Source organism: Convolutriloba macropyga, chromosome 9 (assembly GCF_964194025.1).
Source record: "Convolutriloba macropyga chromosome 9, txConMacr16.3, whole genome shotgun sequence".
NCBI lineage: Eukaryota > Metazoa > Xenacoelomorpha > Acoela > Convolutidae > Convolutriloba > Convolutriloba macropyga.
In genome coordinates, this window is record NC_134476.1 from 8132360 (window position 1) to 8146695 (window position 14336).

The following is a 14336-nucleotide window of genomic DNA, read 5'->3' on the forward strand; positions in this document are numbered from 1 at the left end:
CTACCACATCCCAGTTTTCAATCTGATACAATTTTTTTTTCATATTTGTCTATTTCAGAGTTTGAACAAGTCCCTGCAGACAAATTGGACACGTATCACACATTTACAGGCGTGGCTCTGAATTGGGAGGGAACAAAAGCTCGTATGTAAGTTAGCCAAATTTAAATATTTCCAAATAACATCACATTTTAAGTTGAAAAGTATCAAAAGCAAGTTTTTCATGGGGTTTTTAGGGTTATTTAACAATGCTGGGTTGAAAAATCTTGACGAAAAAGGAAGTATACCCCTAGAAAAGTAGGTGTAGCAAAAACAGCTCTCATTTGGGTTCACTCAAAAAGCGCCATTATTTATAAGAGCCGCCGTTAAAAAGCGCAGAAAGTAAAATAGAGGACGACCTTAGAACGAGCATTTACTGAAAACGTTCAAAGTTGTAAGTTTATTCGAAAAGATCCAAAACAAGAAATTTGATGGGAAGACCCAAAAAGTCCAAGGGTACGATATTGAACCAAATTACAGGCTCCAGTTCAAAAATAAAAAATACAAAGTTTCATGGGCATATAATTTCACCCCCATTTGTTCCTGAACAAGGCAAATCTTACGAATGATATGGAAAAATTTTCAACTCGGCATTCAACTTTATGATCTCTTAAACGGTTTCACAAAAAACAACAACCAATTCCCAGAGCACCGCAACCCATAGTATTGTTTTTATAGAAAATGCAAAGGGGTTATCGTTACTGGCAGGTGGCTGGTAACAACTGCACTGTGTTTGTACAGCTACGGCTCATTTTACCCAGTTTCTGGACTATACGCTCTGACAAGTTAGTACTTTCAAACTTCAAAAGTTTCCACCAAATAAAGTGACTCATTTGCTCCCCAGTTCGGGGTGTCAAGACCGGATAGATCTCTGATCAGACTATCTTCGAGCCCTCGCCTGTGCGCGGTGCGCTCGATTTACATGGTCTGGAAAATTCTTCGAGCGCACATTGGTCTGGACAATGGTCCGGAGCTTGCCTGATCAGTGGCGGATTCGAGTGTACACTAATTAGTTCAGAAAATTTTTCAAGCGCAATTTGTTGCATTCATTTTTTCGCCTTTTTATTGGGAGATGTTTGCTCTGCCAAGAGGCACCTGTACAGCAGCGTTCCAATCAGAGACTCATTTAGAGTCTGATGGTGCTGAGCAGAGCCATGGAGTTCAGATGGTGGCAAAACCTGGTCCCTCTTTCAAATTTTTTCATTAAGTACATCAAAACGTTTTTTATGGAAAGGTGTCAAAGTTCATCTATCGAGTCAGAAACATGCGCCAATGGCGTACTAAATAATTTATTCTCTCGTAACTTTGCTTTTCAATTCATTAGCAATCCTCTTAGGATTGGGTTCATATACTTGAATAAATTACCAAAAAACTAATTTCTTTCAAACGAATATTTGATAATTATATTAAGTTAGACAAAAAGATGCAACGATACGAAGGATCGCTGATAGTTTTTTTAGACAAATATATAAAAAGTCATAAAAATCATTAGATATCAAATGCAAACATGGTTTAGTTTCACCTGTGCCAATTTAAAAAATCAATTAGTTTTTTATGGACACTATGTCATCAGACTTCAAAAACATTGACAAATGCGGGCAAAAACAGGAGAATTCAATTTTAGTTTGCAAAACACTTGGTCAAAGCCATGAAGACAACGAGCTGATCCTGAAAAACAATTAAATGTTGTCTCTGTTGGGGCTCATTTTCAAGTTAAGGGGATCTGCATTAGATGAGCATAGATTATAAATCAGTCTCGTCAAATAATACTACAAAAAACGCAAAATGCAAAAATGTTTTGAAAAAAAAAACCGCCTCCAATACAATCCAAGTGGATTTCTAAACTTAAGAGTCCACGAAGAGAAAAAAACTAGCCCTGACATAGCTTGAGCGTTCAACTAAAATACCTGACTGTTTCAAAGAATGGCGATGTAGATAGATTTTCGAATGAAATGTTTAATTACATCAAAATGAACGAAGCACATTGGATATATATTTCTTTATAATAGTAAAAAAAAATTGGCAAAATTTTATATCAAGGAGACTCTTACAGGCTGTAAGTCTAGATCAGTGGATGTAAAAGTAACCTTTTGGAATTTAAAAAGATTATGTTAGCAGGTTTCAGGTCCTCTACTTCCGGCAAAAGCAAAAAAAAGGACTAAAAAATAAAATTTGGCGCCAAATTTGGAAAAAAATTGAATTTTGTAAAATTAAGTAAAAATTTTACCCAAAAATGTCGGATCAATCCATTCTGCAGCCATCTTTTATTGTTAAAGGTAAAACCATTAACACTTTAGTTGACAATTTTAATAATTCTGACAGTTTTTGACGATTGTTATGTGAACAAAAACAACGGAAAACTTCTATTAACAAAACTTCAAACGTCGATAAATCCTTGGAAATGAAAGAAATTAAAAAATGAGCATTCTACGATCAAAGGGCAATTTAATGATACCACTCACAACTCTCTACGATGAATATATTGATCGGGCAAACTTGACTGAATAAAAAATCCTATTTGAGTATATAGTTCCACCCTCCCACTAAAGTTGGATCGGAACAATCAACCGTGATTCTTTCATAGCAAATATTAGATAATCACGTTTTTTGTGACAAATATCAGTCAGCCACCATCCTTTTAATCATGATTAAAATGGATAACTTGCCGTTTAGTTTTGGGTGTCAAAGAATACGTTGAGAGCCTAATTCGAAGTCGCCTGTTGCCAGTCACTTATTTTCTAGTTCTTATCGACCTAATTCTGCTTAACAAGATTTTAATGGGCTTAACTTCTATGAATATATCAGACCACTGGTCAATGACTTTTGGTTGTCCAAAGACCAGATCAAGTGATAAATTTTTTATTGAAGCCAGAAAAACATTTCGGAAACGTTCTGAAGATAATTACTTTAATAGAGTGGCCCGATTCAATATTTCTTTGTCTCAACTTAACAGTTTTTCTACTATTCACCACACAAAAATCCATGTCAGTTTCGAAGAGAAGTGAGGAGCTTTTTGGAAGGGGAGGCAGTGAAAAATTTCAAATATGAAAGTTAAAATTTTAATTACTGAAACTTGATTTCTCCCCTAATCTGGGGACTACCAAGCTGGTTGTAACCATGTTTGGTTGAACGCATTTTGTTTTTATTTTTATTATTATAGAAAGCAGCTAACCGTTGTCCATCCGTGCCAATATCAATTGAGCCTGGCAATAATAGTCGACCACCATCTTTTCATTCCAGATATCTGGGTATTTTAATAAATGGTTACGTGACTCTGCTTGAATTCACTGAGAACACCTGGCGTTTACCGAGAACCTCGAAGCGGTTCGAGATATTAAGTCAGAATTTCGAAATGAATTCTGCAGAGTCACGTAACCATACTTAAAACACGAAACGCGCACGTTTTAAAATGGTGGCGTACAAAACACTGGGGGGGGGGGGCAAAACTGAATAGATCCCACTTTCCTTTCATACCAGGTATTAGTCAGGCACGTCTCTTCTGAGCCGCGACTTTTGGGGCTGTTTTAGACACAAAGAATTTTTTTTGATATTCATGACGTTTATTTCTTGATGTTCCTAATTACGTGTACTTATTACATCTTTAGCAATTTTATGTTCTCTAACTCTTTCTTTGGTGGCTACCTAGGATGAGGTACGCGACCCAAGACAGGTACTGTCCAAACCGACTTGGGTCGCGGACAGGGTGTACGGTGGGACCCAACTCAATTGTCTGGAAAAAAATATTTGGTCATGCCTTCCATCTATACATTGCAGGCATGTTTTTAAAAATGTTTGTGGGTTTTTTCAGGAAAAAGTAGCTCAGCTCCAATTGCGAAATCTCTCAACAAAGGAATAAGTGATACTTCAGAGTATAAAGTCACAATCCCTACTGCTCTTCGCTACCACAAAGCCTTCAAAGGTGGAAGGATATATTCTGGAGATCTTGCAATCTTGGAATTTAACACAGAGCTGTTTTCTGGAAAAGATCACGTCCCATACTGCAACTCCACATCTTATGACAAAAACCGCTACACGGTCAAGTTTGTTCGTGAACGGAATGACAAAATTGAGGTAACCGAGTAAAATTTTCTATTAAACCACACTGTTGGTCACAGATTTTATGTTCTAAATAAACTGAAAATAAGAAACTACTTCACTCCAAAAAAAATTGCAGGTAAATTGATTATAAATTGCAGGTAAATTTACCTAGATTTTGCAAGTAAATTGTTCTTTAATGCAATTCACCTAGAATCTACCTGCAAACACATTACATTACCTGCAATTCTAGGTAAAATTTCCTGCAAGTTACCTAGAATTTGCAGTTATACCCTCCTAGAATTTTACCTGCAAAAAAAATTTTCTAGGTAAATTTACCGGCAAAAAACACGCGCAAATTGCAGGTAAATTTACCTAGAATTTCATTTTTGCCGGTAAAATTCTAGGTAAATTTAAATGCAATCTACCTAGAATTTGCAGGTAAAAACACCTAGAATTTTACCTGCAAAAAAATGTTCTAGGTAAATTTACCTGCAATTTGCGCGTGCTTTTTGCAGGTAAATTTACCTAAAAAAACTTTTTTGCAGGTAAAATTCTAGGTGTTTTTACCTGCAAATTCTAGGTAGATTGCATTTAAATTTACCTAGAATTTTACCTGCAAAAATGAAATTCTAGGTAAATTTACCTGCAATTTGCGCGTGTTTTTTGCCGGTAAATTTACCTAGAAAATTTTTTTTGCAGGTAAAATTCTAGGAGGGTATAACTGCAAATTCTAGGTAACTTGCAGGAAATTTTACCTAGAATTGCAGGTAATGTAATGTGTTTGCAGGTAGATTCTAGGTGAATTGCATTAAAGAACAATTTACTTGCAAAATCTAGGTAAATTTACCTGCAAATCATAATCAATTTACATGCAAAAATTAGGCTGAAAAGACATAAGTAAGCAGCTTCTGTCGGGTGTGCAAAAAAACCTGGTATGACCAGATTATCAGTTTTGCATTTCCCATTATATTTTAATTTTTACGTGGGTCTCAGCTCGCCATGTACATAGTACACGACTTATACAAAACCACCAACGGGAAGGCGCCCACAGGATTTCAACACTAGGATCAAGGATGGCCATTTTGAAGCACAAACAATTATAATTAGGCAAAGCACAATTTGTTACAAGCTGAGTTACATGTTTTACATGCATAATACATGAGTTGAAACTAATCAAAGGCTCCGGAAAAAGGAATGGCCAATCGAGATCCAATTTCCAAAACAAAAGAACATCAAATTTTTTCCGGAGCCATGGGAAAGGAACAACAGAAAACCATAAACCTAACCACTTACCTTACCAACCAGAGAGTTTTAACCTGATAGGGCGGTGCCCTCTCAACAAGTTACTCCGTTTATTAGGCGGAACACTATTCCAATAAAAGCTCGTACAACTTAAACCTCAATAAGGCATGCCTTTTGAGAGGGCGGTGCCCACTAATCAAAAAGCGTGCCTCACCGAGGTGAAGCCAAACTGATCTACAAAACTTTATTCCGAGATTTTCCATCAGTTCCTTTCCCATTTACAAGGTCAGCTAAGTTATATTGAAACTGTAAGTTTTAAAGTCTATAAGATTGATAAAGTAAACAACAATTAAAACAACAGCTCGAGAACTAAATTATACGTTTTAGATATAAGCGTTACAATTTATAGTAAATATTGAAATTGGTTACGAACGAAAGATTGCATGTTTTTACATGTAAAATTGCATGCTTTTGCAAGGAGAATTGCAGTTAATTACATCTTTAAGACTACATACAGTTAAGTATAACTTTAATGGAATTGGGAAAATTGAGCAGAGTTATATCGGAATATAATAACACATAGGCAGCAGAAATAGGTAAATGAGGAGCACAGATAAAAAGTATTAGCAGATCTGTGGAAATACATAAAATTGATGAAAGCAGATGGTTCAACAGACAGCATACAGAACAGCAAACTTTAGTCAGAACAGCAAAATCACAAATCTAACTAATTTTTTTTGTTTTTTTTTTTTAGTTTTTTTTGCTTTTTCTTTTTATTAAAATTTTACAAAATATACATAATTTACATGCAATGTTACATATTCTCTGCATGCAGATTAAACCAAGATCATTCCGTGACCTAATAAGACGACAGCTTAAAATAAGATATTCAAGAACTGCCCTACAACTAAACAAACTGTCAAAACAATGTTTTGAGGAGCAAATAATTACAAATCAGTTGGAGAACAGTTCACAAAAATGATTAAGAATAGTCTGGAACACTTGAACGATTCAGCATATGATCACAAATTTTACTGAGAAGTTTTGCGTATTGGCTTCTGCATTGCACTTTTAGATGATAATTTGGAATCCTTTTTCCATTTTCATCATGGAAGAATCTATTATTGACGCGATCAGATGGTCGGGGAAAAGCGTTAGCTCTAACTTGGGTATTTGGGTAGTAATCAGCTTTAAATTCAGTTTTTAAACGACTATTAAAATCTTTCAGTTTGGATAGAAGCGGTTCTTCAGTTTGGTCACCACGATAAAATAATTCTACAACACACAAAATTTGTTTCGGCCAAGATGCCGGCAGATGGTATTTAAATTCCGCAATGTCGTTAAGCATTTCATCCACAGATCTTGTACTTAAATCGTTGCCGCCCAATAAAATACAAATATATTTGAAATTAGCAACTGAAGGAAACAACTCAGGTAAATGCGACAGTCGACGACCACCCTTAGCGCAAATTGTAAACTTGTTATGGTAAGACTTTAGAATATCAAATGATGAGCAAGTTTCATAAGCGTCTCTTAAATTTGAGTCTCCGATGAAAACTATCCTATTATCCAACTCAACATAGCCATTTTGTACTTCCCATAATAATCTTATTGCATAGTTTGATACCAACTCTCCAGCTTGAAGTCGTCCAACTAGTAATTCTTCTTCCTCCTCGTGATGCTCCATTTCTGAAGCGGCATAAGGACCACTTAAAACAAAAGACTAAACAAAAAATTTATGGACAGGGACAAGAACCCAGACCGAAAACAACAAAACGCAAAAAAAAACAAAAAAATCCAGACCTCTATCGAACCTACTGTTTGACGAAAAATAGAAAAAAGATATGCAAAAGATACGCAAAACTTTGCTGTTTTAATTACAGCTCTCTGAGTCAAAATAGCTAGCATAATTGTTGAAAGTAAGTCTATGGCGTAAACAGATATGAGAGAATTTACAGGTGTTGAGAAAACAAGAGTGCAAAGAGAGGGGATGATAATCAAAGAGATCTGCATATGCGATAAATGAAAACTGACCGGACGCTTCCTGCGTTACAGCATAAGATCTTGAGTGAGCATCATAGTAATGCAACTTCAAATTCACAACAACGAAGTATATATCAGTTTTATCAACCAAAATGTGTTTTATCAATCCAAATTCAGGTTCACTTTGAGAAGATATTGATTTGATCACTGCCTCGTTGATGTTGTAGCGAGTACCTTTGATAACAGCATGTTTGGAAATAAGCACATTGCAATTTTTAAATTTTTCTTCAGTTTTACAGTCTTCAGATTTGAAAAATTCAGAGAATTCTACAAGCCTAGCACCAGGAAAATCGTCTTCTTTCACCGGCAATCCATTTCTCCAATCAACAAACTGCGCTATTTGGTGTCTCATTGCCAAGCTTTTAGTCAAATTCTTAAAATTGCAAATATTGTTTGCCAATTTTTTAAAAAACTGATGTTTTCTTTCATAACGAAGCACACTTAGATATAACAGAGGGCCGCACGACCTAATGACCGTAGGATAATGAATGAGATGGTGCTGTTTAAATATAACACTACTATCAGGAAACACTTCAGAGAACAAATTAAGGTGATTGTGAACCAAAACACCAAGGATTGAGATGTCATCTTCATCGAAAGCGGGGCTCAGCAACATCTCGACGAGATTAAAATAGTCCAGTAGAAAAGCCCAAACCGAGTTACCCTCGGGAACCAAGTCACTCAGCATCAACGGTAAGAAGCGGAAGAGGGTATACATCTGATCGTACTTCTCTTTGAGTGACTTGGACGTTTTCTCTTTTATCCTAAACCAAAAACAACAATTATTTTTCCGAATGAACCAATGCAAGGATTGAGCAAGATAAGAACCTTTCTTCAGCAAACTCGGAGGGCTTTCCATCAATATCTCGTCCATAGTTGAACCAGTTGATTCGTGAGTTAAGATCTTGCAGAGAAAGAAAACCTAATTCAAAAATGAGACTGTTAAGAACAAGTTTCACAGTGTGCATCAGGCTTCCCTGGAATATATCATGGTGCAAGTCCACTGTAAAATTTTCATACGGTTCGAAAAAAGAAGTTTTGAGTCGACATACACTTTTTATACCTGAGCCAGCTACACCTACATTACTTATACAAGAAGCGGGTGAGCGGAGCTTTTCGGCATCTTCCTCAAAAACTTGCTTAAATTTCGATTGTGGCACAAAACATTTTTCGCAGCACATGCCCGATGAAAAGTTCTCATTGAAACCAAAAACGGCGTGATAAGCTAAGTTATCTGCAACAAAACTCATTTTTTTTGCTTTTATTTTTAAAACCTTTCCATTTTTTGTGGTGATTGATATTCCATTTTCTAGTTTTACCAAATCATTCGTTATGGCGTCTATAACGGGAGAAAAACCATAAGATTTTACATCAAGGTAGGACACAAGAGCAACGACGAAAGTGTATCGCATATCAGAATTTAACCATGGGGGCAGACTTTTCAAGCACCAGTAGAAGCATCCTATTTTGTGTATCGTTGCTCTAGACCCTATGGGATTAGCGGTCTCCAGTTCGTCAAAGTAGAGCTGTAATGTTACTTGTACTGAAATTCCCTCATCGCACTCAACAATTGAACTTACTTCTCTAATAACGGATTTTGCATCAAGATTCAAACTACCTTTGCTCTGATTAATGTCGAACAAAACCCGTTGACAGGACAATTTTTTCAAAAAATTTTCATAAGCCAAGCAAACTTGAAAAACATCTTCTTCCTGGAAAATTATTTTTGACAGAACCTCAGATATGGGGATAAACTGACCCGTTCTAATGGTTTCTTTAAACTGACTCTTACCACCTACGCTCCTTAGTTCATTTTCCTCCCCAAATTTTAGATCAAGGGGCTCCACAAACTTTTCCTGTTTTTTGAGAAAGGAGATCAACTGATATTGGTTGCTCACATCAGTAGTTTTAAAGTTCCTGGTACAACTATGTAGTTTTGCAAAGATTGCTGATTCTGATACCGAGGGAGTATCTTTCTGAACTTCATCCAAAGCTAGCCTCACTGAACTCATTGCTTCCTCTAAAGCAGAGCATGCTATAGACGAAAAAGAGAGACACTGTGTCCAAGTCGATGACGTTTGGCAAAGACTCTTTAGAAGCACTTCGCGACCACAGAAACCATTTTGCAAGCTATCAAGTTTCGCAAAAACGTCCGGTTGTTTATCTATGTTTTCAAGATCCTGCGCAATTTCAACTTCCTCTATTGATAACGGCAGTTCATCAATCACACTAGGACTTTCAGCTACCGCATGCATTTTTCTAACATGTTTTTGTAAATACCTCAGTGATGTATGCTCTCTAGGACAAAAGGGGCACAAAAAACTTGACGCCAAGCAATGGAAATCGCTTAAATGTCTGTCGTAATTTTCTAGCGTCATATAAGAAAAATTGCAGTCGTCTTGTTTACAATTGAATTTTTCTGTGTTTTCTAGGTTGTAATTGAACTTTTTTTGTGACCAAGGATAAAATTTTACTGGCTTCAATTGCACCTCAGTTCTTCCTGAATTAATTAAACCGTTTTCAAAAATTTGGGGTAATTCATAAGCGCTTGAATTACTTATTACTGTCAATTTAGAATCAGAGTTTATATTCGTTTTCTCCAGTAGTACATTGGTTATTTGGTTAGATTTAAGTCTTTCCGATGTTGGCTCAGCATTATTAGTTTTACTTTTTTTGTTTTTTGATGACAATAAGAACTCAAAACCTTTCGAACTCATATCAAAAAAATGATTTTTCATGTGCTCTACGTAACGCGGATAACTTCCAAAGATTCGCTTGCAAAAAGGGCAAGTAAACAAAGCCTCAAGCTTATGAACTCTTAGGTGCGACACAAAATCCATTGAAGTTTTTAGTGTTAAACTGCAAAACTCGCAATCTAGGATAACATTACTAGGCTCCAATTCGTTACATGCTTCTAATTGTTCCTTGACTCTTCTGGAGAACCGTTGGCTTGATACTAAACCGACACTGGTGCCACATAGTGCATCCTCAGAAGCTGCATTCTGATCTTCTGCAGATTGTTCTGACATCGACTGATCCTCATCTATGGGAACCATCGTTTGAACAAACGTCTTTTGCTTTTTCGCAGATACCTCAGGAGCAACTGAAACAATAGAAGGACCCGCAGAAGATTCTTCTAACAAAACATCAGCCGTTTCGAAGTTCACATGATTAGTAGATACACTCTCTTCATTAGCTGATGTAAGAGATGTAAGACTTTTATTAGGCGCTACATTTTCGTTTTCAATATTAGGAGCAGTAGAGGAGTTAATAGTTCGTTTCAGTCCTGATCTAGTTTTTGAACCTGAAGAAACATTTTCGAGTAAAAAATTGAAATCTTTTGTCACATGCTTTTCTTTATGAGGGCACAAACACAACTCATTATTTTTCCCGAAATATTCTTTTCCGTAAAAAACTGTTACTTCATCACCTGTTGCAATTTTTTTGATCACTTCAACCACCGCCAGACCAGATTTACCCTTTGGTTCCTTATACCTACAATTTGGGACACAAGCATGGTTCACGAAAGACAGTGGCCCTTGTAAAGAGTACGAAAATTTTCCCTTGAAAAAAATTGAATAGTTTAACTCGGGAGTGTCATCGATATCTTGAGGGCATGAGGCAACAATTCCCTTCAACCCAGGTATTACTTCACCAACATTAAAATCGTTTTTTGCAATAATTTTGTAGCCACAATAACCTCTATTTTTATCCTCAGAATACGAAAGTTCTTTTTCATATGAGACAAAAGAAAAAGATGTTACATACAAATCCTTCAGATACTTATAGAGTTCGGAGTTCTTTGACACTTCAACCCTTTGATCCAATCTAATTGCACGATGACTTCTGACTCCGCCTTTATCAATCAACTCATCCAGTAGCATCCAATCAACACTAGCAACTTCGAAGTAGTCCTGCACATTCGTTTCAATAGATTTACCCATGTTTGCACTGAAAAAGTCGATGAGCGGCGAGAGTTGTCTAGAAAGTTGATTATCCATTTAAGTTCAAACTTTCAAAAAAAAGACTGAATCACACGAACTATTTTTATTTTGAACAAAAAGCTTGTGAACATTTCAAATGAAAGCAAGCACTTTTACAAAACCGAACAATTTTTTTGGCGAAATACATTACTTCGTGTTTGGTGCAACCTATGACTGTCCTATTACTCGTTTTCAGAGAGAGCATTCATTTTCGCCACGAAGCTGTCAACTTGCGGCGGCACATGCGAAGCTGTCAATTTGTATACAACGATTTGTATAAAACTCCAGACCGCGAAAGTCTCTCGGGGGAACTTCAAGTTCAAAATGTAGAATAGCTTGAATGCAACATCTACGGCTTGAAAGAGATCTTCACACGAGATCACTCGCTTTGGTCCAACCACAAAAACCTAAATTGAAACCGGACACCCTAGCAGTAGACCAAACACTAGATGTTACAGGATAAAAGAGCTAAAAAAACAACCAATAACCTGGCTGCTGGTGCATAGGATGGCGCCGATACTCTCATTTCGGCTGATTTCGTCTAGGTTCCCAACATCCTTAAAAAATATTTATTTCGCTCATTCATGCGCAAAATGGTATAACTGACTTAAAATTTTTACCGGAAGCTCCCGAACAAACTTTGTAACAGCCATGGAGCGCAACTCAGCATTTGTACTTTTGCGCTCCTTGCCGACGCTTTGTTTTACTGGCATCAGAGCGGGGAGAGCCCTCAAGGCCAAAACGGGCTCCGAAACTACAAAAAAGAGAGAGAAACTAGTACATGACCAACAAAAAACAAAATTAAAAGCTTACGTTTTTTGCTCTTCAGGACCAGTATTTTGTCTACCGCTTCTCTAGGTGGATCGTCGCACAGAGCTATTAGTTTTGCCACAAATGGCAGGAAGAGTTTACCAAAGGCATCCTTAGGCGAGTTCGGCACCCATAGCTTGAATTCTTCCTCCAGCTTTAAAAAATTACCTAGTTTGAGAATAGCCCAATATCCGGTATACAGGTGTTTTTAAATTACTCTTACCTCACTGATGTCCTTTAATTCCATCCCAATATAGTACATGTAGGTATCAAAATTGACCGTTCCTGCTTCTGAGAGCAATCTTTTTCGTGTCTCGAACGTTTCCCGCCTTCGAGTACTGAAATCCATTTCCTCCTGTCCGAAAAGATCTTGCAGGCAACTTAAGTCAACATTTGACGCTTCCTGGGACTGATGATTGATTCTTAATCGTTTTGGTTGCAAAGGTGTTCCTGAAGATCACATTGCTCACCTCATTTTGGTTCAAAGAAACTTGGTTCACTGGTTTAAAAACTGATCTAACCGCTTCTCTTAGCCTCTTGCCGCTTTGCTCTCGCCCGCAGAGACTTCAGGTGCTCCTCTATGAGCCCTTTTGCGCACCTCGGTTTACCGTTCTCCAGATAGTATGGCCGAAAGAACTGAGCCTTAAAAATACTGTTATTACAAAAAACCCTCAGCTCCAAAAATGGAGAAAAATAAGTTAAAATTATTACACATGGATAGACCGGATCTAGGGACCGCAACTCTGGCTTTACCTCAATTGCCAGTTTTGCATACCGAAGCTTGTCTCTTGAAGTTGGATTTAACTTTGCGTCCTCGGGTTGTCTCTGCAAAAAAGCAAACGCACTCAAAATTCTATTACATTTTTGTAATACAAAAAAAGAGAAAAAAATGGACCTTTATGATTTCAGCCACCAGAATTCTATTGAACTCATGCTTCCCTGCGTAAGTCCCAACATCAATGCTTTGTGTCAACAAGCGGAGTGCATCTGCTGTCAACTCAGGCAGTTCGTTTTCCTGGTTACTTATCCTGGAGGCATCGCTCAATGGTGAAGATACCTGGCTCGGTTCAAAGGAGCTGCCTCGAAACGATGTTTCGATTGCAGAAGTTGACGGCGTCATTGCAGGTACTTCCTCGGTCATTGTTCCAATAATAGCCCGCATCTCAAGCACTGCTGGTTTGGGAAAACCAGCCCCCACTAGATCCTGGTCCGAGAGCAATTTGAATGACCTCAATGTCATGCACGAACTTTCAATTATGCCACTGAGGCGCTCACGCTGTAAGGTAGTCAGGTCCATTTTTGCCAAAACGTTGAAAAGAGCCATTACTCTGTAAAACACCACCTTATTCGAAGCACCGATAGACAATACTGACCACTTTCCGTAGGTAGGGCGGTGCCCTCTAGCCTATGAGCAACCGTCAGTGACGTCTTTGTTCCCTTTGAAAATTTCAACAGCCAAAATTTAGCGAGGCGCCACAGGAAAAAGCAGAGAGCATTTTATTTGTCTAACGGTACGCAGTTTCCAGCGCAGACTACCAAAAAACGATATTGAATTTTTTCGCAGATAGGGCGGTGCCCTCTGACCTATCGAAAATTTGTCAATATGTAGGATCTTGGAATCCTTTGTAGAAATTTGTGAAACGTTCGAAGCGCCAAAAAAACCAATTTTTATTCTTAGGCGGCTCTCATTTACCAAACGCGATTACCAAAAAAATTTTAAAAATTGACCCTTTTTCATAGGCAGGGCGGTGCCCTCTAGCCTAACGAAAAACTGTCAATTTAAGTGCGGTCTTTAACAATTTTGATAAAATTTGCAAGAATTGAGAACGTTCGAAGCGCCAAAAAGACAATTTTTATTCTTAGGCGGCTCTCATTTAACAACGATGATAACCAAAAGTTTAAAAAAATTGACCCTTTTTCATAGGCAGGGCGGTGCCCTCTAGCCTTACGAAAAAGTGTCAATCTAAGAGCGGTCTTTAACTACTTTGATAAAATTTGCAAGAATTGAAAACGTTCGAAGCGCCAAAAAAGACAATTTTTATTCGTAGGCGGCTCTCATTTTCCAACGGGGATTACCAGAAAACTTCAAAAATTGACCTTTTTTCATAGGCAGGGCGGTGCCCTCTAGCCTAACGAAAAACTGTCAATTTAAATGCTGTCTTTGAATCCTTTGAAGAGATTTGC

General features: G+C 37.4%; 1 protein-coding gene across 1 annotated transcript in view; it reads left to right on the forward strand.

Moving 5' to 3' along the window:
- The window catches only part of LOC142346106 (uncharacterized), a 128593-nt gene that overhangs the window by 62109 nt on the left and 52148 nt on the right, over positions 1 to 14336 (forward strand). The window contains exons 10-12 of the mRNA XM_075398610.1: positions 110 to 142; positions 715 to 821; positions 3845 to 4107. Coding sequence (XP_075254725.1) covers positions 110 to 142; positions 715 to 821; positions 3845 to 4107 — 403 coding nt within the window. The remainder of the gene's footprint in view (positions 1 to 109; positions 143 to 714; positions 822 to 3844; positions 4108 to 14336) is intronic.